We start from the raw sequence: 24,373 nt of genomic DNA on the forward strand, positions 1-24,373 counted from the left end.
TCCTATCGCACCAACTTAGGGTAGAAAATCCTTTACTCAGAACGAAAGATGCATCAACACGCTTCAAATAGAACGCGACATGGAAAAACGAAAGCGTTCGAAATGAAGCGCGGCGATTGGCGGACGCGCACCAATGGCTGCGCTCGATTTGGCGCGCGGGCGGGGTCGCGTGCGCCCGCGCAGCAGTACACATGTCACGGTCGCGGCCGGGCGAGCGCTCGTGTGCGGTGTTATGGTGCGGTGTGAGTGAGTGACAGACAAACGGACATGATGCTGGGCGGCATGGACGGCAAGGAGTATGGGGCGCTGCATGCCGCGGCGGCTGCGGCCGGGTACACCATGGAAGGTGGTGAGTAGCGTGTCATACTTATTTGTAACTTAGGATATCTCTTGTATCGTTTCCTGATAGTAAATGCATATCAACATTTCAAATTCATGAGCTACTTATCAAGGTATAATTGAACACATGAAGCATGAGTCAATTTTATAAAATGAGTATAAAATAACTTTTTCGCCATCTCAATATAAAAAAAATCACTTGGGAAAAAGCTAAATATAATTCAGCTAGACTACTTACTTACGTGAGGCTACTAACTGAGGTCAATCGCAATTCAAAATAAGTACTTACTTAACTATCTATCTACTTATTTACATAAGAAAGCTCACTTAGACGTGACAGTTTTTTTATAAGCTATTGCCTCGCGACTCCGCCCGCGCGTAACCTTTAGAAACTAGAGTTAGCCAAACCTTTAATCTATACTAATATTATAAAGCTGAAGAGTTTGTTTGTTTGAACGCGCTAATCTCAGGAACTACTGGTTCGAATTGAAAAAATCCTTTTGTGTTGAAAATACCATTTATAGAGGAAGGCTTTAAGGCTATATAAAATCACCCTGCAACTATTAGGAGCGAAGAAATAATAGAAAATGTGAAAAATAAAACGGGGAAACTTATTCATCCTTGAGGGCTTCAATGATGCCCAAAATAACTATTCCACGCGGACGAAGTCGCGGGCACAGCTTGTAAACAGATAAAATTTAATCTGTGTTCGTTTACACTTGTTTCCACATTCAATTTGTTGTTTAATTTAAATTAAGTAGAGATTGCAGCGTGTTTTTCTTTTGTTACTTATAAAAACACGTCTATATCTCTTGCGAGGCAGACAGAACCAGCAGTCTTGAATGACTGATAGGCTACGTTCAGCTGTTAGGCTTAATGATAGAGTTGAGATTCAAATAGTGATTGCTAGCCCATCGCCTAAAGGAAAAATCCCAAGTTTATAAGCCTATCCCTTAGCCGCCTTTTATGGGAGTGAGATGGAGTGGTCCTGTTCTTTTTATATTGGTGCCGTGAACCACACGGCTTTCTCTTTTGTCTGTATTGATATTGATAAAACCAAGTAGAAATTCTAGCTTTATCTAAATTAAATATCAGAGGTCCCTTTTAAGTGACAGGCCCTCTAAATGATGCGTGGGGTAGGTAATACCCTGTGTGGTTATAAAATAACCCAAAGGTTCAACTTGTTTTCGGAAATCGGTCCCAGAACACTTGAAAGCTAAGATAAATTATTACTCAATTTTATTGACTAATTTAGCTTACTTATTCTATAATTAGGCTAAACAGCTGAACGTGGCCTGTCAGCCTTTCAAAGTGGCTGGCTCTGTCTACCCCGCAAGGGATATAGACGTGATTATGTGGATGGATGGATGTATTTAGCTTACATACATACATACATAAAATCACGCCTCTTTCCCGGAGGGGTAGGCAGAGACTACCTCTTTCCACTTGCCACGATCTCTGCATACTTCTTTCGCTTCGTCCACATTCATAACTCTCTTCATACAAGCTCGGCGGTTTCGGGTACTTTTGACCTGACCCTTTACCAGGACGTCCTTAATTTGATCAAGATACGTTCGTCTAGGTCTTCCCACTCCGACCTTTCCCTCCACACTCTCCTTGTATATCTGCTTAGTCAACCTGCTTTCATTCATCCTCTCCACATGACCGAACCATCTTAACATACCCTTTTCTATTCCTGTAACTACATCTTCTTTCACATCACAACATTCCCTTATCACGCTGTTCCTTATCCTGTCACTCAATTTCACACCCATCATACTCCTTAACGCTCTCATTTCCACTGCATTTATTCTGCTTTCATGCTTCTTTTGCCATACCCAACTTTCACTCCCATACATTAATGTCGGGACCAACACGCCCCTGTGCACAGCCAGTCGAGCCTTTTTGGATAGTTTCTGACTGCTCATAAAGGCATGCAAAGCTCCATTCACCATGTTCCCCGCGTTCACTCTCCTTTCAATATCACTATCATACTTGCCATCTGATGTAAACTTTGATCCTAGATATACAAACTCTTTCACTTGCTCCACTTTTTCTCCTCCAATCAAAATATTACATGCTGTCATTTCTTTCTCCATTTCAAAAACCAGTGTTTTAGTTTTACTTACGTTCACTTTCATTCCTTTCTCTTTTAAAGCTTCATGCATACAGTTTACCATCTCCTGTAACTCCTCCGCTGATGACGCCAGTATAACCTGATCGTCGGCATAGAGCAGACATTTGACGAGTAACTCATTCATCCTTAATCCACTTTTAGACTCTTTCAAATCTGTCAAGCAGCTATCCATAAATAGGTTGAACAGCCACGGTGACGCAACACATCCTTGCCTAACGCCTTTCTCAATCTTAAACCACTCAGTGTGCGCTCCGTTTATCCTGACACAAGCACTCGAATCCTCATATAAGGATTTCAGTGCTCGTATTAAGAGACTGCTCACCCCATGCATAGAAAGTGCTGACCACAATTCATTCCTCTCAACTCTGTCATAGGCCTTTTCCAGATCTACGAATGTGCAATAGACTTTTGACTCTTGGCCAAAAACTTTTCGGCTATGCACCGCAAGGAAAAGACCTGATCAGTACATCCCATTCCCTTTCGAAATCCCGCTTGAGCATCCCATATTTTGTCATCAGTTTCATTCCTGACTCTATTAATCAATACCTTAGCATACAATTTGCCGACGACGCTAAGCAGGCTTATACCACGATAATTTTTGCAGTCCAGCTGTGACCCTTTTCCTTTGTAAAGTGGCACGATAACAGCCTTACACCAATCTTTTGGTACTCGGCCGCTTCTCCAACACAAATTGAAAAGGCAGTACAACTGACTAGCTACTACGCCTTTTCCTGCTTTAAGCATCTCGACCGACACTCTATCACACCCAGCAGCCTTTCCCGCTTTCATACTCTTAAGTGCTTCCACAATTTCGAACATTTCAATTTCGCCTTCCATCTCATTCTCTTTTTCTTCGCTATAGCAGAAATCTTTCTTATTTCCTTCCTTTTTTTCAAATAAACTTTCAAAATAGTCCTTCCATATCTTTAGTACACATTCTTCTCCTTTCACAACGCTACCATCCTGGCATCTGATCCTAGTCAGCTCTCTGGTTATAGTATTTCCTCGGGCTGACCTTACGGATTTCCAGAATACTTTCAGATTTGACTGAAAGTCTTCTGATAGCCTTTTATCAAAATCCTCTTTATACTCTTCTTTCTTTCTAATCACAGCTTTCTTAACCAAATCTTTCATTTTCTTATATTCCTTACGTGCTTCATTCACATCTTCATCTATAACCTCTTGCATTCTTAAGTTAGCTTTTGCTGCTAACAAATCCAGCCATGCTTTCTTCTTTAATCGCACAAGTTCTTGCACATCTTTACTCATCCACGCATTTTTGTGATTTTTTCCTTTCCTTCTTCTACTTACACCACACACTTCAACAGCTACTTTCACAATTCTTTCTTTAAATTCCTTCCATCCATCTTCAATATCGCTCATTTCCTCTAAATCTTCAAATTCATCCTTCAGTCTATTAATATACTTCTTACCTACATCCATATCTTGCAAATTTTCTACTTTTACTCTTTCCAAAGCGCTGGTTTGCTCCCTTACCCTGTGCCGCCAGCGATTGAAGATACCCCTTATCCGGGATATCACCAGTAAATGGTCCGAGTCAATGCCAGCACCGCGATATGCACGGGTATCCAGCACTTTGTTCTTCAATCTTTCATCTACAATCACAAAGTCTATCATACTTTCTAAAATACCTTCCACTCTTGTGTAGGTGTGGATCTCTTTATGTTGAAACATTGAGTTCGACACAAAAAGATCCCACTCTAGACAAATTTCTAATACACTTCTTCCATTATCATTCACCTTTTCGTCACCAAACGCACCAAGCACCTTCTCATATCCATCACGCTTTACACCCACCCATCCATTAAAATCACCTAACATAATAATCTTCTCATTTGGCTTGGTAACTTTCAATACTTCTCTTACACTATTCCAGAACTCCTCGTTTTCGCTTTTTGCTGATGTTGTACCCCTCGAACCCACATCCCAAGGTGCATAAACACCTAGAACGAAGATCCGAGTGATTCCAACTTTCAGCCTAATCCATAGAAGACGAGGGCTGACACACTCATACTCATTCACGCACTCAGCCATTCGTGCAGAAAGAATTAGACCGACCCCTTGACAGCCTCGGCTGGTACTGGAAATTCCAGACCAATACGCCGTGTAAGGGCCGTGCTGCGTCGCGTCGCATCCTTTCCGCTTCGTTTCATTCACGCACAACACATCCAAACGTCTTTCATCCATCATCTGGCATACTTCCTCAATCTTATCCTTCATTCCTCCTCTTACATTCATCGTCGCAAAGCGGCTTTCAGCAGACCGCATACCGCTCCCGCCGGGAACGAGACGTGATGGGGTGCGGACACCATCGCCGCCATTTAGGTGCTCTTTTAAAAAATTTGCATCTATGCGATTCCCACGAGACGCAAGGGAACAATTTTGTCCGCCCCAGCAGAGCCCCGCATGCCAGGGTAAGGCTAGCCATTACCTGGGGGTCGCCCAACCCCATGGCGGAAGTGGCACGCTCGAGACTAGGCTCGCCCCTAGCCATGCATCCATCGGCGCGGCAGACCTTAGATTGGCAGGGATTTACATTAAAGAGGAATCCCAAGTCTATCCCTTAGTCGGCTCTTACGACATCCGTGGGAAAGAGATGGAGTGGTCCTATTCTTTTGTAATGGTGCCGGGAACCACACGGCACACGTTTAGCTTACGTTTATGTAAACCGCATATTTAACTCTGTCCAAATTTTGAAGCAGTTCTTGAAGTAAATGTTCAATTGACTATAAATTCTTATTAATTACCTATATGTTATTCACCTGTGAAAACCGCGTAGGTAGGTAGTTTCCAAGTTATAACGTACCAGACAGATAGAAAAAAAATACAATGTTTCTGTGCCGTGTGGTTCACGGCACCAATAGAAAAAAGAATAGGCCCACTCCACCTCTTTCCCATGGATGTCGTAAAAGACGACTAAGGGATTGGCTTATAAACTTAGCATTCTTCTTTTAGGCGATAGGCTAGCGACCTGTCACTATTTGAATCTCAATATTCTACCATAAAGCCAAATAGCTGAACGTGGCCTATCAGTCTTTTCAAGACTGTTAGCTCTGTCTACCCCGCAAGGAATATAGACTTGATTATATGTATGTATATATATATGTATGTTTCTGTTACTCTAATCGCTACCTATCAGTTTTTTTGGAAAAATATTTAATGTAAAGCACTTACCTACTTACCGATTTTTATGTGTGATTCATAGTATTTGATCACGTCTCCAAAGAGTTTTGATCTGGGAAAGGAGAAACCTTAGTTTTAGTAAAATAAAAGAATTATAAGAAGTTCTTAATTCGTGGCAAAAAAATATTCTAAGGCACTGAATTGAAATGCATTGATTGATTTGAGGTTTAAGAGACAAATAGTTTAATTAAACTTTATAAAAGACAATTACCTACATAAAATTAATTTTATTGCCGCAATAAAATTTTATATTATGCTAATTTGTATTGAATTAAATAAAAAAATCGAATTAAATAAAATCAAATTATACTTACTTAATTAAATTGACAAAACCGCTTGCTGTTCCAATAATAATATACCTACTATATACTATTTTCTTGTTACTGTGTAAATTTCTATGCAATAAAGATATTACAAACAAACAACATACATACATACATAAAATCACGCCTCTTTCCCGGAGGGGTAGGCAGAGACTATCTCTTTCCACTTGCCACGATCTCTGCATACTTCCTTCGCTTCATCCACATTCATAACTCTCTTCATGCAAGCTCGGCGGTTTCGGGTACTTTTGACCTGACCCTTTACCAGGACGTCCTTAATTTGATCAAGATACGTTCGTCTAGGTCTTCCCACTCCGACCTTTCCCTCCACAAACAAACAAATAATGTTGCTATACCCTTCGGGGTTCATGTTGTACCTGATGAGGACAACTAGTGCTGATTTATAATTTTTTGACGAAATAAAACTCTGGACTCGATAAAAAGATGCGTATTCGGTAAACGTTCAAAAAAGACGGGGGTTTTTCTTTTTTTTTTACTATGGGAATTGCGCACAGATAACTAATTGGCGCTAACATTACCCATTACTAAAACAGTGCCTATTGTAGTAGTTAGAACTAAATTGTACAAAATGATATGCAATAAATAAATTGAAATTGAAAATATATACATACACTTAATCACGTCTACATCCCCCGCGGGATAGACTGAGCCAACAGTCATCAAAATACTGAAATGCCACGCTCAGCTACCCGGCTCAATGATACAATTGAGATTCAAATAGTTACAGGTTGCTAGCCCATCACCAGATCCCAAGTATATAAACCTATCCCTCAATCTTCTTTTACGACATCCATGGTAAAGAGATAGAGATATTTCAACAATAAAAAAAATTACATAATGATCTTAGAATAAGTACTGATGTTGCATTGAAGACGTCAGACCATCGATAGTGCGTGACGCGCGCGATTATCGAGTGTCGATGTCGCGGGTCAACTGACAATCGACTGTTTGACACGTGTGTGAGTTTCATTCATGTATTGTAATAAATAATGTCTTTATTTATATATAAAACATTTGCTTTAGTTGAAAGTTTGAGCGCTCGAATGTTATAGAATGGGATTTCTTTAAGTAAATTTTTGCCCGTGATGTTTTAAAAACGGATCACAGTAAAATATTACTTTTCATAGTGACATACATACATGCATATACTCTTTATCCCTTGCGGGGTAGACAGGGCTCATTGTCTTGAAAATATTGAAAAGCCACGTTCAGCTGTATGGTTTTATGTTGCTAGCCCATCCTATATCCATCCATAGCCTACAAGAAGAATCCCAAGTTTATAAGCCTAACACTTAATCGCCTTTAACGACATCCATGGGAAACATTCCTTCTAAAGTGCCGAAGGTTCTATTCTAAAGTGCCAAAAACCATACGGCAAACATAGTAAAGCTTCAGAAAAAAAAGTGTGTACACTTCACAGCAGCTCTTAAGAGGAGACTGGTGCGAGGTGGTTTTTGTTAGGTAGATATTGAATGCAATCTATGCTAAATACATATGTGTTCTGCATAAAGCATAATAAGAGAGTACAGTAAAAAATATCTACTATAGGAAAGCGCTATAATTAGAGATACCTCTCGTTCGCATTTAAAATTATATTTAGTATACATATATAAGTATACTTGTGGCATTAAGTCCATCACATTTGACATGCATTTATATAGTTTAAATACATATAATCACGACTATATCCCTTCCGGGGTAAACAAAGCCAACAGTCTTGAAAAGACTGAAATGCCATGTTCAGCTGTTTGGCTCAATGATAGAATTGAGACTCAAATAGCGACAGGTTGCTAGCCCATCGCTTACAAGAAGAATCTCAAATTTATTAGCCTTTTACGACATTCATGGGAAAGATATGGAGTGATCCTAAATTTGTAACGTAATCCATAGCACCTAATCTTTCCAAACAATAGTGTCACGGGTCACGGCACCACACGATTCGAGTCGCATAAAAATAACAACCAAAAATAAATCATTTAAATAATAACACTATCAGTGCGTAGTTTATCGGAATGCAGGCATTATATATTGTTAATTATGTTTTAGTGTTATTTGTATATTTATTGACTTTCAGTCGGTGGTAAGCGTTACTTTGAGGCATTCTATATATGTATATTACTTCCTGGCTTTAGTCCCGGTTGCATCTTCACCTCACCTCTCTGGAGAGGAGCCCGGGGTATGCCTTTGACCTTGGTTCCTGGAGTGGGTGAGTCTGGATTTTACACGAAGTGACTCCCACCTGACCTTTGCAACCTTTGCAGGTGCCTCGAATTGGATCCATGATTGTTGTCGTTATAAGTATTGCGAAAATCCACTTAATCTTTTTTCTTTTGTTTATAACTTATTTCTTGAGACGTAATAAGTTCCGCATGTTTTTTTAAGTACAAAAGTACATGTTTGGTTAGTTGGTTGTCATAGTTAGAGACGTGTCTACTATGTATCTTTACGTGCAAACTATTTTGTCGTAAAACCAGATAGGCTTCGCTGTTGCCGATAGTACCAGTACGTAGTATGATGTACATCATCATACCTACAACGAGCGTGGTGGGTGGTCACTTGTGTTTATCACTCGAAAAGACAAGTACCATTATTATATAAACCTTAAAACTATAATTACTCTTTTTTATATTTCTTTTGTTAACTAACATTAGTGATTACAAACTTAAACTATTTTACTAGTTAGTTTGTGATCACTAGGTAATATCATTGTTTGTTTATTTGTTAAATCTTTATTGCAAATTAAAGTAAATACCAGAAATTACAAAACAGTTATTGGATTTAGAAGAGTATGTACAAGGCCGGAATAATCCCAATTGGGATTTCTTCCAGTCAACCATATTGTATCACTTTTAGTTAATATTTAAATTATAAAATTTAATGTTTAACAACATTAAAGTAAGTTAACACGAACTTTTTATGGATTTAAGATAATTATCTTTAACCCATACATTATTTGCACAAACAATATGTCATCATGGTCATCCTTTACCAATATCGTTATATTAACAGTTAAAACTATTATATATACACCATTTATGGGGTAGACAGAGCCAAAAGCATAATAAGCCTTAGTTATGTACCTAATTCTGAATGAAAATAAATTTAATTCAATTTATAACGAAAATAATTATTTTAATTTATTACCTGTTTAGTAGGCGTCGTGCGTAGTGCAGTTTATCGACAAGGCCAGAGGTTATCGATAGCGATAACAGACGCGCGTCACTAATGTGCCGACGGTCCCCGGCGGACAACCTGTTAGTGCAACTAAATTATGTATTGTGACTGTATCCAAATCGTTACAGCAGACATACATATAATCACGTCTTTATCAACTACGGGGCAGACTGAGACAACGGTCTTTTGAGAAGGTTATGACCACGTGCAGCTGTACGGTTTAATTATAGAAATGAGATTAATAAAACCGTTAAAATTTTAAATGTACTATAAATATGACCTACAACTGGATGTGTAACTATATGATCCAATACGGGTTAGGTCTCCCTGCAAAGGTAACGGTGGTCAGATTATTTACACCGTGGCTTCAGATATTGTCATTAAACTTACAAGTTTACCTATTGGGCTCGTACTAAGGAGAAATCCGTGCGAATGTTTTTTCAACAAGTTTTGATTAATTCACTCTCCTTTTGTCAATTGAAAATAAATTTAAATGCATTAAATTTTATTTTATACATTACTAAATGACAAGGCTAAGATAAGCTTATAGTTATAGTAGGAGTTAGCATTGCAAAAAGTACATCTTCCAAATACTGAAAGAAATTTTTACGTGAATAGGTAATCCAAAAGTTGCATTCGTCCACGATTTATATTTAAGAGATCTATATTTGTAAATTGACGTCCGTTGAAAATACTTAAATTTAGTTTGTTCCGACGCTTCTTTAGCACATGCGCTTTGAAAGCGGTAGTAGATATAATAAGACTTAAGTTATATTGACGTCAATAAGTGATACTTTTCAAATTTTGGAAATAAATCTGTTCCATATTGATCTTACATATCGCGATTAAGACTTTTGTCACCGCCGTCTACGTCCAGTGACGTAACTTCAACGGGTGCACTTAATACCTATTTGTTTTAGGTGAAGTGGAAAATCTCGTCATGCGTTCTATATCGGCAAACAGCTACCGAATGTCTGTTTGTTTTTTCGTATTTTCTCGTAGTTTTACTCAGAGGTTGTAGGAGAGACTTTATATTTATGAGATAAAGTCCAAAATTGACAGAAAACACTAGAATGAGCAAAGAATGGAGTGTTCGTCTCGGCGTCTGTGGTTTTAGGCCGAAAACAAACGTGCCGACGAGAGAAACCCATGCGCATCTAACAATCTCGCAATAACTCACATTGTTGTATAATGCATTATTTTTATAATTTTTGAGAAATAAAGATTTCGTCCAAGCAGACATTGTGCCGTGTGGTTCCCGGCACTATTACAAAAAAGAATAGGACCACTCCATCTCTTTCCCATGGATGTCGTAAAAGGCGACTAAGGGATAGGCTTATAAACTTAGGATTCCTCTTTTAGGCGATGGGCTAGCAACCTGTCACTATTTGAATCTCGGTTCTATCATTAAGCCAAATAGCTGAACGTGGCCATTCAGTCTTTTCAAGACTGTTGGCTCTGTCTACCCCGCAAGGGATATAGACGTGATCATATGTATGTATGTATGTAGACATTGTTCAGAAGAATAAAGAGGTTCTTAATTATTCTCTTCTGAAATCTCTTTCTTTTTATGAAGTAGGAACGTGATTAAAGGAGAAACAAGAAACGAGAAAAATAATCCGAATCCAATAAATATTGTAATGCAAAAGTGAGTTTATTCGTTTGTGTGTTACCGCATTCCCGATAAGTATTCTTACGATTGAAAGTTTGATTAAAATAAAAACTCTTTTCCACCTTCTTCAATCAAATTGTACTTCAAAATAGAAAAACTGATAATGTTGTAGTACATACATACATATATATAATCACGTTTACGGGGAAGACAGAGTCAACTAACTCGCAAGTACTGAAAGGCCACGTTCAGCTGTATGGCTTACACATTTGCTAGCCCATCACCTAAAAAAAAGAATCTCAAGTTAATTAGCCTTTCTCTTATTCGCCTTTTACGACATCCATGGGAAAGACATAAAGTGTTCCTATCCTAAAGTGCCGGGAACCACACGGGCAACCGCTGCTATAGTCCTTGTAATACCAAAATGTGCAATGCGCTTAGTTCAGACGATTTACTTACCGACGTGACGACATATCCACATTTGTTCCACTAGATTATTGTTTATTTATTAAAACACAAACAAAAATCTAAAAACGAACTCTAATCTATTTGCAATTTGAGTTCAAATTTCCATCACAACCGAGTTTATCGAATGCTGACAGTTCAAACAAACCGAGATACAAATTGAGTGGGTACTGTAACATTACGCCTGTTTGTGTATCTACTTAGAGAAACTATCAAGTTACTGAATTCGAATTGTTTGTTCCAAAAAAATGCGAAAGAGGATTAATATTTTAACCAAAATAACTTTAACAAAAAAAATTCATAATAAAATCCAAATTTAAAAAAGAGAACACTGACTGACTCAGCGAAAAACGTTGAATCTTGAGAAAAAAAAAGCATTCTTTTTTTTTAAACTGATCAATTATACATTTTCTAGTTTTTAATTTTTAATTGTAATTGTGTTTGAAACAAGCTCCAAATAAACATTAAAAAAAAACTACCTACAACTATTTTTTTTTTGATCCTCGTAAAAACTATATTTAAAATAAAACTTAACTTGAACTATTAGGAGCCAATGATGTCGTTAGTTTATTGAGCACACAAACAAATACCTCTATTTGTGTTTGCCGGCTCTGCTTACGGTCGGCAGGCGAACCCGGGCGGCGGCGCGAGTTATACAAACACTGCTACTGAATGACTACCAACTCATCTTACTTCTGTCTGCGGATTCACTCTTAATTTATGTTATTACCAGCTGTGCCAGCGACTTTGTCCGCGTGGAAAAGTTATTTTGGGCATCATTGCCTCAACGATGAATAATTTTCCCCGTTTTTTTACATATTCCATTATTTCTTTGCTCCTTATAGTTGCAGCGTGATGTTTTATAGCCTAAAGCCTTCCTCGATAAATGGTCTATTCAACACAAAAATAATTTTTCAATTCGAACCGGTAGTTCCTGAGATTAGCGCGTTCAAACAAACAAACGAACTCTTCAGCTTTATAATATTATGTAGTATGGATTTAGATCCTAGCCTTTAGTACATGCCATGAATTTCAACGTGCATACATACATATAATGTTCTCTTGTTTTTACGTTACGGGGTAGACAGTTTAATGATTTGGCGATGGAATTAAGATTCAGACTGTAACAGTTTGCTAGCTCATCGCTCACAAGCAGATTTCAAATTATAACTTTCCGGGAAAAAGTTTCTTGACATAATATGGTTCCATGTAATTTTTCCGAGATGAACACTCCGACGTAACAGAACAAAAAAATTAGCGCCATTCACCCCGTCAATTAAGAAGACGTGCTCGTGCATTAAACACGGCAAAAGAAAGCTTCAAACCCGACTTCGCCTCCTATCTTGGCCGGAGACCACTAGAGTCGGCCATGTTTACCAACGCATTAGTCGCCGGCGAGGACAAACACCGTAATGGCGGTAAACACTCCCCCCTTCCCCCCCGACTACTGTCCCCCCCCCCCCTCGTTCTCACTGCTGGTCTTGTGGGAGCTACCGGCTTTGACAGATGCAAAAGTAGCGGGATATTTTGTGATAATTTTTTTTTAATCATGAGGTAGCAGCTACTTGAAAAATGCGGCCTTTTCAGCTAGTAGTAAACTTATACATACATATGGTCACGTCTATATCCCTTGCGGGATAGACAGAGCCAACAGGCTTGAGAAGACTGATAGGCCACGTTCAGCTATTTGGCTTAATGATAGAATTGAGATTCAAATAGTGACAGGTTGCTAGCCCATCGCCTAGAAAAAGAATCCCGATTTTGTAAGCCTATCCCTTAGTCGCCTTTTACGACATCAATGGGAAAGAGATGGAGTGGTCCTATTCTTTTATAACCTCGGGATTATTTTAGGCGAATGGCTAGTAATATTGATTGAGCTGAACGGCTGAGCGTGGCCTATCTGTCTTTTTAAGACTGTTAACTCTGTATACCTTGCAAGGGATGTGGACATAATTGTATGTATTTTAAGCATTATGATGGCGTCAATCGCTTTTAATTTTCGTTTACGAAGCTAACCACTCCATTCCCTTCCAGTCAAATTGACTGACAATACGTAACTAAGTTTCGTAACATACCTATTTCTTTTACAAAATTTTGACTAATGATATCCAAAAGAGGGGTTGCACATTCAGACAGCCAAGTCAAACATCCACCATCATTACTCAATGGTGGTCCACCTGGCCAATTGTCTTACCGAAAATAGCTTAACAAATCAAAATCACCTACCACTCCATAAAACTGCCACAGAGGAACAAATCAGTTAAGAATGGTGTGGTTTCACTAGGCGTCTTTGTTCCACGCTTCACTAGACTGTGGAGGCACGTGGCCAAATTAGTTGGACATGAAATATGGTTTAGGAATAGTTTGACACTGTTTATAGGGGTTAATAAGGGCAGCTGAAGCCAAGTGGATGGCTCTCCGAAGGGTTCTCGGCGTGTGCACCTAATTATTACAGTTTGGATGGGATTTAACTAATGATGGACTGAAATGACTGTAACTGATGTGCCGTGTGGTTCCCGGCACCAATACAAAAATGAATAGGACCACTCCATCTCTTTCCCATGGATTTCGTAAAAGGCGACTAAGGGATAGGCATACAAACTTGGGATTCTTTTTTAAGACGATGGGCTAGCAACCTGTCACTATTTGAATCTCAATTCTATCATTAAGCCAAATAGCTGAACGTGGCCATTCGGTCTTTTCAAGACTGTTCGCTCCGTCTACCCCGCAAGGGGCATAGACGTGACCATATGTATACCGGCGAGACACTCTCCATTATCGCTCGTAGGTTAAAACAGGCAGCGATCCCCAGCTCAGTTCGCGTGGAGGGCCCTCGAGGTATTTGCTTAGCGGTGTCCACTGTCGGCGCCTGTCGTCGTGTGAGGTCCAGTTCGGCTGGTCAAGAGTCGAGTGACTTGGCGACGCGACCGTCAGATGTGCTTGACTTTTTTTTAAATAAATTATAAATACCAAAGGCCGTCTGTTATTCTTTACAGGACGATTTTTAGGCAATATGGGTTTGAAGTTCAAGACTGTGCGGGTAACAGTTAGAATTGTATGATTCGCACAGAGTATAAATATACTTGCAATCTTTGGAATTCGCTACAAATAAAAAATAATCTCCAATTTTTTTTTAATTAACATAAGAAGAAGAGTTATCATTAAATCGAACTAAATCAGGGAATAAACATTAAATATTTCTCGTCGAGTAGTAGGTACTTATTTCACATACACTTGTGTAATGAGAAATGTAAATTACCTATACCTTTGCTTAGAATTTCAGAGCTGATAAAGCAACACAAAAAAATAGGAAATAAAAACATCAATAAAAACCACTTTGATAAGAATTACAACTTTTTTATTGTTGCGTTTTAAGTTCGTGCGTTAATCACAATTCCTTTGCGTCGTCGTATCGAAAACATTAAAAGAAACTGTTTCATTTGATATCGTTTGAAAATGGAACTCGGAAAAGAATACTTTCAACGACACATTTAAACAATTTGTGCGCGTGTTTTAAATATCGAACGCACACTAACAATTTTAACGAACCATTTTAGCCTTTGTTCTTACCAATCTGGGCTCTTTCAAGCGAAAACATCAATGTATTCCGAAATATTAAACTCCTCAGAAGTCGCGGTTGAATTAATGAATGTCTTATATTCGCCGAAAACACTAGTAACTGTCAACGGAGAAACGTCAAAGAGAAGTCATAAATTAGCTCGGTAAAGAAAGATGTTTCCCGCTGTATTGTTCTCTCGCTCTTACTTACAGCATTTTAATTATAACCCTCCTCCTCTAACACCAATTAGCCGACTCAAAAAACGAATCTCCCATATGATGCATAGTGATGTGCTGATATTGGTTATCGATTTCATCTTATCAATATGTCTAGCGTTACCTTTACCAGATTTAAGTTTTTTATCTTATCAATAGTCTAATTGAAACGATAAAATTAACATAGTAACTACTGATTTGTGCCAAAATATAAACAAACCGACAATTTTTTTATTGTTTTTAAGAGTATAAATAAAGATGTTATCAATATATGAGTAGGTAAGTACCTACTTATAAATATCTGCTGTTATTTTAATTAGTCTTGAGGTATAAGTAAAGAGTAAATAAGAATACATTATACATACAAACATAAAATCAGTTTTTTTTTCCAGGAGGGGTAGGCAGAGACTACATCTTTTTACTTGCTACGATCTCTGCATACTTCTATTGCTTCATCCACATTCATTTCTCTTCGTGCAAGCTCGGCGGTTTCGCGTACTCTCGACTTGACATTTTGCCAGAGCGTCCTTAATTTTATCAATATACGTTCATTTAGTCCTTCCTACTCCGACCTTTCCCTCTACACTCTCCTTATTTATTTGTTTAGTCAACCTGCTTTCATTCAACTTCTCCACATGACCAAACCATCTTAACATTCTTCATCTTTTCAATTCCTGTTACTATATCTTCTTTCAAATCACAACATTCCCTTATCACGCTGTTTCTTATCCGGTCACTCAATTTCACACCGATCATATAAATAGAACTTAGAATGTTTGTACAAAAATATTCCAAGAATAATGTGACTAGAAATGAACATCACAAGGCTTACTTCAGTATTATCCGAACACACAAAGAATTTAACACTCAAAATATAATTTTTTCGATACATACACCACGTAGAAATACTAAAATGCCACGTGAAGCTGTATTGATTGCAATGCAAATTTTTTGTCGATATCGATATAGAAGCAACTACAACCTTAACTCATAATATCGCTAATATGTTGATCAGCAGCTCTAAATATCTCCTCGTAAATAACTTCTCGCTCGTTTCGCACTATATTATGTGTGCGACATATAATTTATGTCTACGGTATGTTAATAATAGGCAATAAAAGAACATTCTCCATCCGCCATATTTGTCTAAAAACTAGCGTGACACAACATTTATGCTTACAGGAATCCAAACTTGAAAGCCCGAAACTAATAGTTTTTTTTATCACATTATCCCTTACGGGGTAGACAGCGACAGCCGGTCAGGCCGCGTTCAGCTGTAGGTATGCCTTTATAGGACCATCTCTTACCCATGAATGACGTAAAAGGCGACTAAGGGATAGGCTTACAAACTTGGGATTCTTTTTTAGGCGATCGGCTAGCAATCTGTCACTATTTGAATCTCAATTCTATCATTAAGCCAAACAGCTGAACGTGGCCTACCTATCAGTCTTTACAAGACCACCGCAAGGAATAAAGAAGTTATTATATGAATAATGAATGAATGAGAATTAAAATAACTAATCATAAAGAATATCAATCATCAAAAGTACCCGAAACGTGGAAGGAAGTCTCTGCCTACCCCTCCGGGAAAGGGGCATGATTTTATCTATGTATGTATGTATAAAGAATATAAAGAATAATCAGACCAAGTTGGTAATTCTGAAAAAATATGTTCTGAAACGATCGGCCCCAACCCTTTGAAGTCGACAGCAAGACAGCGGCGAAGTATGTCCCGTTCGGGGAAGTGGCAAAAAGTGCACCACACGTGCGCACGCGCATGCGGCAGCCGGAACGGTGGGCGGGGCCCGTGATCGTCACGGGTCACCGCTGAAGTATCGGCCGTTTAGTATTGATGCACGTTTTTATACTTTACGGGATAGTCAGAGCCAACTGTCTTGAAAATACTGAAGGGCCATGTTCGTTCAGCTGATGATTGGTTTAGATTCTAAAAGTAAGTACACCACGTCTTTATCTCGTATGATGTAGATACATACATACATAAAATCACGCCTCTTTCCCGGAGGGGTAGGCAGAGACTACCTCTTTCCACTTGCCACGATCTCTGCATACTTCCTTCGCTTCATTCATAACTCTCTTCATGCAAGCTGGCGGTTTAGGGTACTTTGGACCTGACCCTTTACCAGGACGTCCTTAATTTGATCAAGATGGTGTAGATCACAAAATTAAAATAATATACTATGCATACTAGCGTCACCAATTCAAGACCATTCCAAGACCTACACGCGCAAATTTTGCGCCACCTACAAAATAATACAGGGTTTTTGCAAATCCGACGGCAACTTGAGTTTTTACCGGCATGAGGAATACCCTATGTCCTTCTCTAGATTCTTAATTCAAAAAACATTTTAAGAAGATTAGTTCCGTAGATACAGGACGCGTGAAGAGGTATACTTTTACATTTATAACATAAGATAATATAACATATGTATATTGTTTTTTCTATTGATGCCGTTCAAAGCACCAATAGAAAAAATAATAGGACCACTCCATCTCTTTCCCATGGATGTTGTAAAAGGCGACTAAGGGATGGGCCTATATACTTATATATATATATATATATATATATAATCAGGTCTATATTCCTCGCGGGGTAGACAGAGCCAATAGTCTCGAAAATACTGAAAGGCCACGCTCAGCTGCATTGGATCCATTCCAATTTGGAATTGATGTTCTGCTGCAGTGTAGTTTGTTCCGCCGCTTCTTCTACACATGCGCTTTGGAAGCAGTAGTAGTTATAATTAGATTTAAGTGATGTAACGTCAATAAGTGCTACCTTGTATCCAATTTTGAAAATAAATCTATTCTATTTTATTCTATGTTCAAATAGTGACAGGTTGCTAGCCCATCGCCTAAGAGAGGAATCCAACATTTTTAAGCCTATCCTTTACTCACCTTTTACGACATTCATGTTACAGGTATGTAATGGTTCTAATCTTAAGTACCAAAAACCACACGGTATCATCATATCATGATCATGATAATCCAAATTTTGTAATTAATTACAAAACAACTATACACAGACGACTAATTCACCCGTCCTCGTCCGAACGACCGAGGAGTACCCGCGATACATCATTCACGACTTTTTGCTCGGCAATTTGTCACCGGCGACTTGTTGCTCGCGACTTGCGACTTTTAACAAACCACGCGTCATGTTGAGAGATTGATTCGCTTAGTCATTTTGAAAATGGCAACGGCTTTTACAAAGTCTGTAAGTAATTGTGTTGAGAACATGAGAACTGTCGTCGACATGATACATTTTAAAATATGTGCTTACGATTTTTAATTACATACATATGGTCACGTCTATATCCCTTGTGGGGTAGACAGAGCCAACAGTCTTGAAAAGACTGATCGGCCACGTTCAGCTATTTGGCTTAATGATAGTATTGGGATCCAAATAGTGACAGGTTGCTAGCCCATCGCCTTAAAAAAGAATCCCAAGTTTGTAAGCCTATCCATTAGTCGCGTTTTACTACATCCTTGGGAAAGAGATGGAATGGTCCTATTCTTATTTTTCATTGGTGCCGGAAAAAATCACGGCACTCACATTACTTAGTTAATCTGCTTATAATCCGACAATGTCATGTAGTAAACCAATACTGTTTTAAAACCTTTGTTCTTCTTCTTCGTCGTTACCTTTTCCCACTTTCTACGCGGGGTCGGCACAGTATGTTAGTTTTTCCAATTACTTCTGTCAATTGCCATCTCACTGGTCACTCCCTTTCTCCTCATACTATCCTTTACGCCGCCCATCCATGTCTTTTTCGATCTTCCCCCATTTCTTGAACCTTTCATACATACATATAGTCACGTCTATATCCCCTGTGGGGTAGACAGAGCCAACAGTATTAACAAGACTGATTGGCCGCATTCAGCTGTGTGGATTAATAATAGAGTTTGTATTCAAATAGTGACAGTGGCTAAAAAAGAGTCCCATATTTATAAGACCATCCCTTAGTCGCCTTTTACGACATCCATGGGTAAGAGATGGAGTGGTCCTATTCTATTTTGTATTGATGCCGGGAACCTTTCACTTTCATATTTCAGGTTCTTTTAGTAACATGACCTTCCTCTCTTCTCACGATGTGTCCGTACCAACCCAGCTTATTTTGTACAAGCTTCGTTATACAATTAAAATGACACAAAATGAACATGCTGGTGAATATTTTAGGACGTCCCAGTTGTCTGAATGTCCCGAGTCGGGTCGCGGGTGTCACTTCAAAGGCGGCGTCGGGTGTCCCGTGACGTCACGCCGTGACAAATTGACGGGTTATACCCGTTTCATATTAGCTTGGGCTGAAGTCAACACAAGTTTTGGAATTGGAATTAATTGGATGAGGCTTCGTCATTATAAAATTGAGAATTAAATCATACAGCTGATTGGACATTTCAGTGTTTTAAAGACTCGCGGGCACAGCTAGTACAGAGATAACTCTCTGTACTAGCTGTGCCCGCGACTTCGTCCGCGTGGAATAGTTATTTTGGGCATCATTGAAGCCCTCAAGGGTGAATAATATCCCCCGTTTTTTTTGTGCGTGATGTTATATAGCTTAAAGCTTTCCTCGATAAATGGCCTATATGAACCAGTAGTTCCTGAGATTAACGCGTTCAAACAAACAAACTCGTCAGCTTTATAATATTAGTATAGATAAGTATAGTATAAGATAAGATTGTTTTTTTTTTCATGTAAGTAACACATGAAACAGTAACACATTCTTGTTTTCCTTTCTTCTACTGAAGATACATATAATCACGTCTATATCCCTTGCGGGGTAGACTGGGCCGTCGGTCTTGGATAGAATGAAAGACCACGTTTCGCTGTATGGCTTAGTGATAGAATTGAGATTCAAATAGTGAAAGGTTGCTAGCCCATCGCCTATAAGAAGAATCCCAAGTTTATTGGCCATTCCCTGATACGGAGTTGTCCTACTCTAAGTGATGGGCTCACTGAACTGAAGATACATACATACATACATACATACATATAGTCACGTCTATATCCCTTGCGGGGTAGACAGAGCCAACAGTCTCGAATAGACTGAATGGCCACGTTCAGCTATTTGGCTTAATGATAGAATTGAGATTCGAATAGTGACAGGTTACTAGCCTATCGCTTAAAAAAGAATCCCAAGTTTATAAGCCTATCCCTTAGTCGCCTTTTACGACATCCATGGGAAAGAGATGGAGTGATCCTATTCTTTTTTGTATTGGTGCCGGGAACCACACAGCACTGAAGATATTGACGATTTATCTTGTTATTCCAGATCCGACCTCCGGGGCGATGGGCAACCCAGGCGTGGGGGCCGGCAGCCAGCAGTACGGGGAGGTGAACCAGCTCGGGGGGGTGTTCGTCAACGGGAGACCCCTCCCAAACGCAGTCAGGTTGAGGATCGTGGAGCTGGCGCAGTTAGGAATAAGGTTGGTACCAGTTTCACTACATCATATTATTCCATATTCAGTGAACCAACTTTCTCGTCAACCAACTAACTTTAATTCAAAATCTTTATTACATACTAGCTGTGCCCGCAACTTCGTCCGCGTGGAATACTTATTTTGGGCATCATTGAAGCCCTCAAGGATGAATACCTAATTTTCCCCGATTTTTTTCGCATTCTCAGAAGAAATTATGGAAAATGTGTAAAAAGGGGGAAATTATTCCTTCTTGAGGGGGCTTCAATGATACCCAAAATAACAATTCCACGCAGAAGAAGTCACCGGCACAGCTATTTTTAAAATAATATGGAAAGGTTTATATCAACAACAATAATAAGAAAATTTACATATTATATTTGGAGTCAATATTTTTATGTCATTATTAAAAAGTAATTAAAAATAAATAAATAATATATATTTAATGAAAGGATATGTAGCAATAAGAAGTAAAAAAAAATTTTTTAAACTCGAATTAAGTTTTTCTTAGGCTATATCACCACCATTTTTGTCGAGACAGATCGAATAAGTCTTCATCCTCTTGGCATTTGTCGGTAGCCTCCTTTCCGTTGGGAGCAGCCCGGGGCATCTACCAAAGGCTTTTACACGAAGCGACACCCGTCTTATTACCGCAACCCTAAACTAATCTTGAATCATCTGCTGGTAAGGAATATGTGGGCATCCTAAGCCATTTTTTTTATTGATTCTCTTTTTCCACAGGCCTTGTGATATTAGCCGACAACTGAGGGTATCCCATGGCTGCGTGTCCAAGATCCTGGCGAGGTACCACGAAACAGGCTCTATCCTGCCCGGGGCCATAGGCGGCTCCAAACCCAGGGTCACCACACCTAAGGTAAGAGGCTATAGCACAACGAAACCATTTTTAGGCAGACTTCTTTCGATTTATCCACATTTATGATTCTGTTCATAAAAACTCATCCGTTTAGGGTACTCTTGACCAGTCTTTTTGCCATAACGATCTTCGTCATTCTCTTTTAGAATTTACGATAACAGACGCCATGATATCATTTTATCAAATTATTCCAAACCAATAAGGAGGGAGGTCACGTCTGCAGTTAAATAAAATAGCACATATTCATAATAAATAGGTATTATATTATATTGTAATCTGGACAATCTTTATTTGTTTTTGATAAGGTTAAACACAATGTAATCCACCATTTAAATACTTCTTATTTCCATTTTCTTTTCTAATTTAAATAACAATATCAATTCTAGCTACCTGTCATCATATGAATCTCAATTCTATCATTAAGCCCAACACCTGACCATAGTCTAACAGTCTTTTCAAGAGTGTTTGCTCTGTCTACCCCGCAAGGGTTATAGACGTGACTATATGTATATGTATCATTCCTCCAGGTGGTATCCTACATAAAGCAGCTAAAAGCGAAAGACCCCGGGATCTTCGCGTGGGAGATCCGAGACCGGCTGCTAGCTGACGGGGTCTGCGACAAGTACAACGTGCCCTCCGTCTCCAGCATCAGCAGGATCCTGAGGAACAAGCTGGGCGGAGGAGCCTTGTACCCTGTACCACCCCTGTACCCTGTGCCGCCGCAGAGGTGCTGGCCGCTGCATCAGCCGTATGACTACTATGTGTATCTTCAGGTAAGGAAATCTTCTATTTCACCTTTCATCAGGTATATAAAAATATATAAAAAGCGATAGGCCTAAGTATGTATGTCATTAGAAACGGCATATGCCTTATAGCGTCGCTTTAGTAACGTAGTTTTGTAAAGTTTTTGCACAGACATTTTTTGTTATTTAAGTATAAATTAAATAAAGATTTTCAGGTCTATTTATTTTGTAAATACAAAGTACTAATATGACATTTTTTTACAGGGACGACAGCACGCAACAGGAAACCCTCACTCCTTACCTCATCCCCACCAACAACCTCCTCCCCACCACACGCATGCGCTCTGACATCGCGCATGCCGCACCAATCACGAACGGTGATGATCGCAGATCTACATTTGATGGAGTTCTACAAACTGCGCAAGCAGTAAAAGTATTACACTTCAGTGATGTTCACTGTAAACACAATCATCTAGTGATAGTCACAAAAATCACAATAATTTAGTGAACACAATTATACGAGATTATTTAGTGATGGAATCAGGATGCGCAGTTATTCCGTGATTTTCGCAGTATCATAAAGTGATAATCACTAAGTGTAAAATCATGAAGGCATTGTCGTCCGAATTGTTATAGAACACTAATAGTGAAGTGAAATGAAAACTGAACGTTTAGTGAGGTTTTTTCAAACCCATACTCAGTTTCGCCAGTGATGCAGATTATAGTATTACTTGTTGTAAATAAATTCTGTAAGATAATAGAGAAAGTATAGATTTAACATAAGGTTCTAAAGACTTGGTTTTGATTTGACTGAAATAAAGGATAATAATTGTATTTACATAGCCAGCATATGTGGTTGAATGGATATGGTGCCCGGTTAAAATGAGTGATGCGCAGAAAAAAAAAAGGTTCAAATCCCACCTCGGCCATGTACCAATGAGTCTTTTTCATATGTTATTATTTAGTTTGAATACTAACCGATACTCTTACGGTGAAGGAAATCATCGTGAGGAAACTTGCACATTTAGGTAACTGGATGTGCAACCATGGATCCAATACGGGTTATGTTTACCTCCAAAGGTTGTCAGGTTTTTACACAAAGTGTGTAAAAACCTGACTCATCCAATCCAGGATCCATAGTCAAAGACATACCCTGGGCTCCTCTCCAGAGAAGTGAGGATGCAACCGGGACTAAAGCCAGGAGGAAAAATGAAACAAAGCCACTGGTTACCTTTTTTACACGCGCCACAATATAATATAAATAATTATTTCCATGGGGGTCGAACCCACTACAACTGTTGCAACAAAAAATAGATCCCAGTGAGCAATTAGGTAGTTATAAAAAAATATTTCTTGTATTTCAGTCAAACAAAGAAATTAATATGAAGTATAATTAATTTAAGAGGGTGCAATGTTGTACATATTATTATATTCCTTTTTAGATTACCAGTAGGTAAGTACTTAAATTATAGCATTATAATCTATTGTATGTAAGAGTTACAAGTCTGTAAAAATATTTATATGCCTGCGCCAATCACAGATTTCCATTTTGCTACACGAAATAAATTGGTTTGTTCTGATTAATGTGCAGTTTTGTTTTCCTTAAACATAGTGAGTAATAAAAGAAGCAGTTTTAATTAAACAATGCCCTAGTGCGGTAGCTAATTTTAAATCGGAGAAAAAGCGAATTGAATCTCGCACAATGGTGGTCGCTCGCGCCCTCACGAATCGCGATCGTTTTTACAACCGAAAACAATAAAGCATCGGATATTGGTTACGTCCACGAACAAATACGGTCGCGGACACGAATCACCAATTAAATCCTTGCTTTGTTTCGAATTTAATACTACCTAATCCGAAATTTTACTGTATTAATAACAAACTTTACGAGCGCAAACGTGAGCGGCGGCGAAAAAGCGCGGGAGCATAAAAACAAAATGGCGGACTGTTAAAATGACATTTGAGACGCGGAGACGTAATTAAAAATTGTGTCGGCGGCTTTGTGGTGGAAGTGGTGCGTCTGGTCAGGCCATGAAATGGACAATCGGTTGATGTGCGGTGCTTATGTTCCACGGCTCGGGTTTCTTGCAAATTGCAAATACCTACTTCAATTTTAAAGGAACCAAATTAATGACATTTATTTCGTATCTGAATAAACAGAGGCTTTGTCTGTTTATTTATAATTGCCCCCGTAATGTGGCACGCGACACGCCGTTTTTATAGCGCGGAGAACTATCGCTGTTTCGCTTTTTATTATGACGTGAAATGGGACAG

General features: G+C 38.8%; 1 protein-coding gene across 1 annotated transcript; it reads left to right on the top strand.

Moving 5' to 3' along the window:
- Positions 1-203: 203 nt before the first annotated feature.
- On the top strand, positions 204-23,629 carry LOC106141970 (paired box protein Pax-1). The gene is made up of 5 exons (XM_060949092.1): positions 204-349; positions 20,338-20,491; positions 21,224-21,356; positions 21,884-22,129; positions 22,364-23,629. The coding sequence occupies exons 1-5, from the start codon at positions 268-270 to the stop codon at positions 22,445-22,447; spliced, it is 699 nt and encodes a 232-aa protein (XP_060805075.1). The 5' UTR covers positions 204-267; the 3' UTR covers positions 22,448-23,629.
- The last annotated feature ends 744 nt before the right edge of the window (positions 23,630-24,373 follow it).

Source organism: Amyelois transitella, chromosome 18 (genome assembly GCF_032362555.1).
Source record: "Amyelois transitella isolate CPQ chromosome 18, ilAmyTran1.1, whole genome shotgun sequence".
Taxonomy (NCBI): Eukaryota; Metazoa; Arthropoda; class Insecta; order Lepidoptera; family Pyralidae; genus Amyelois; species Amyelois transitella.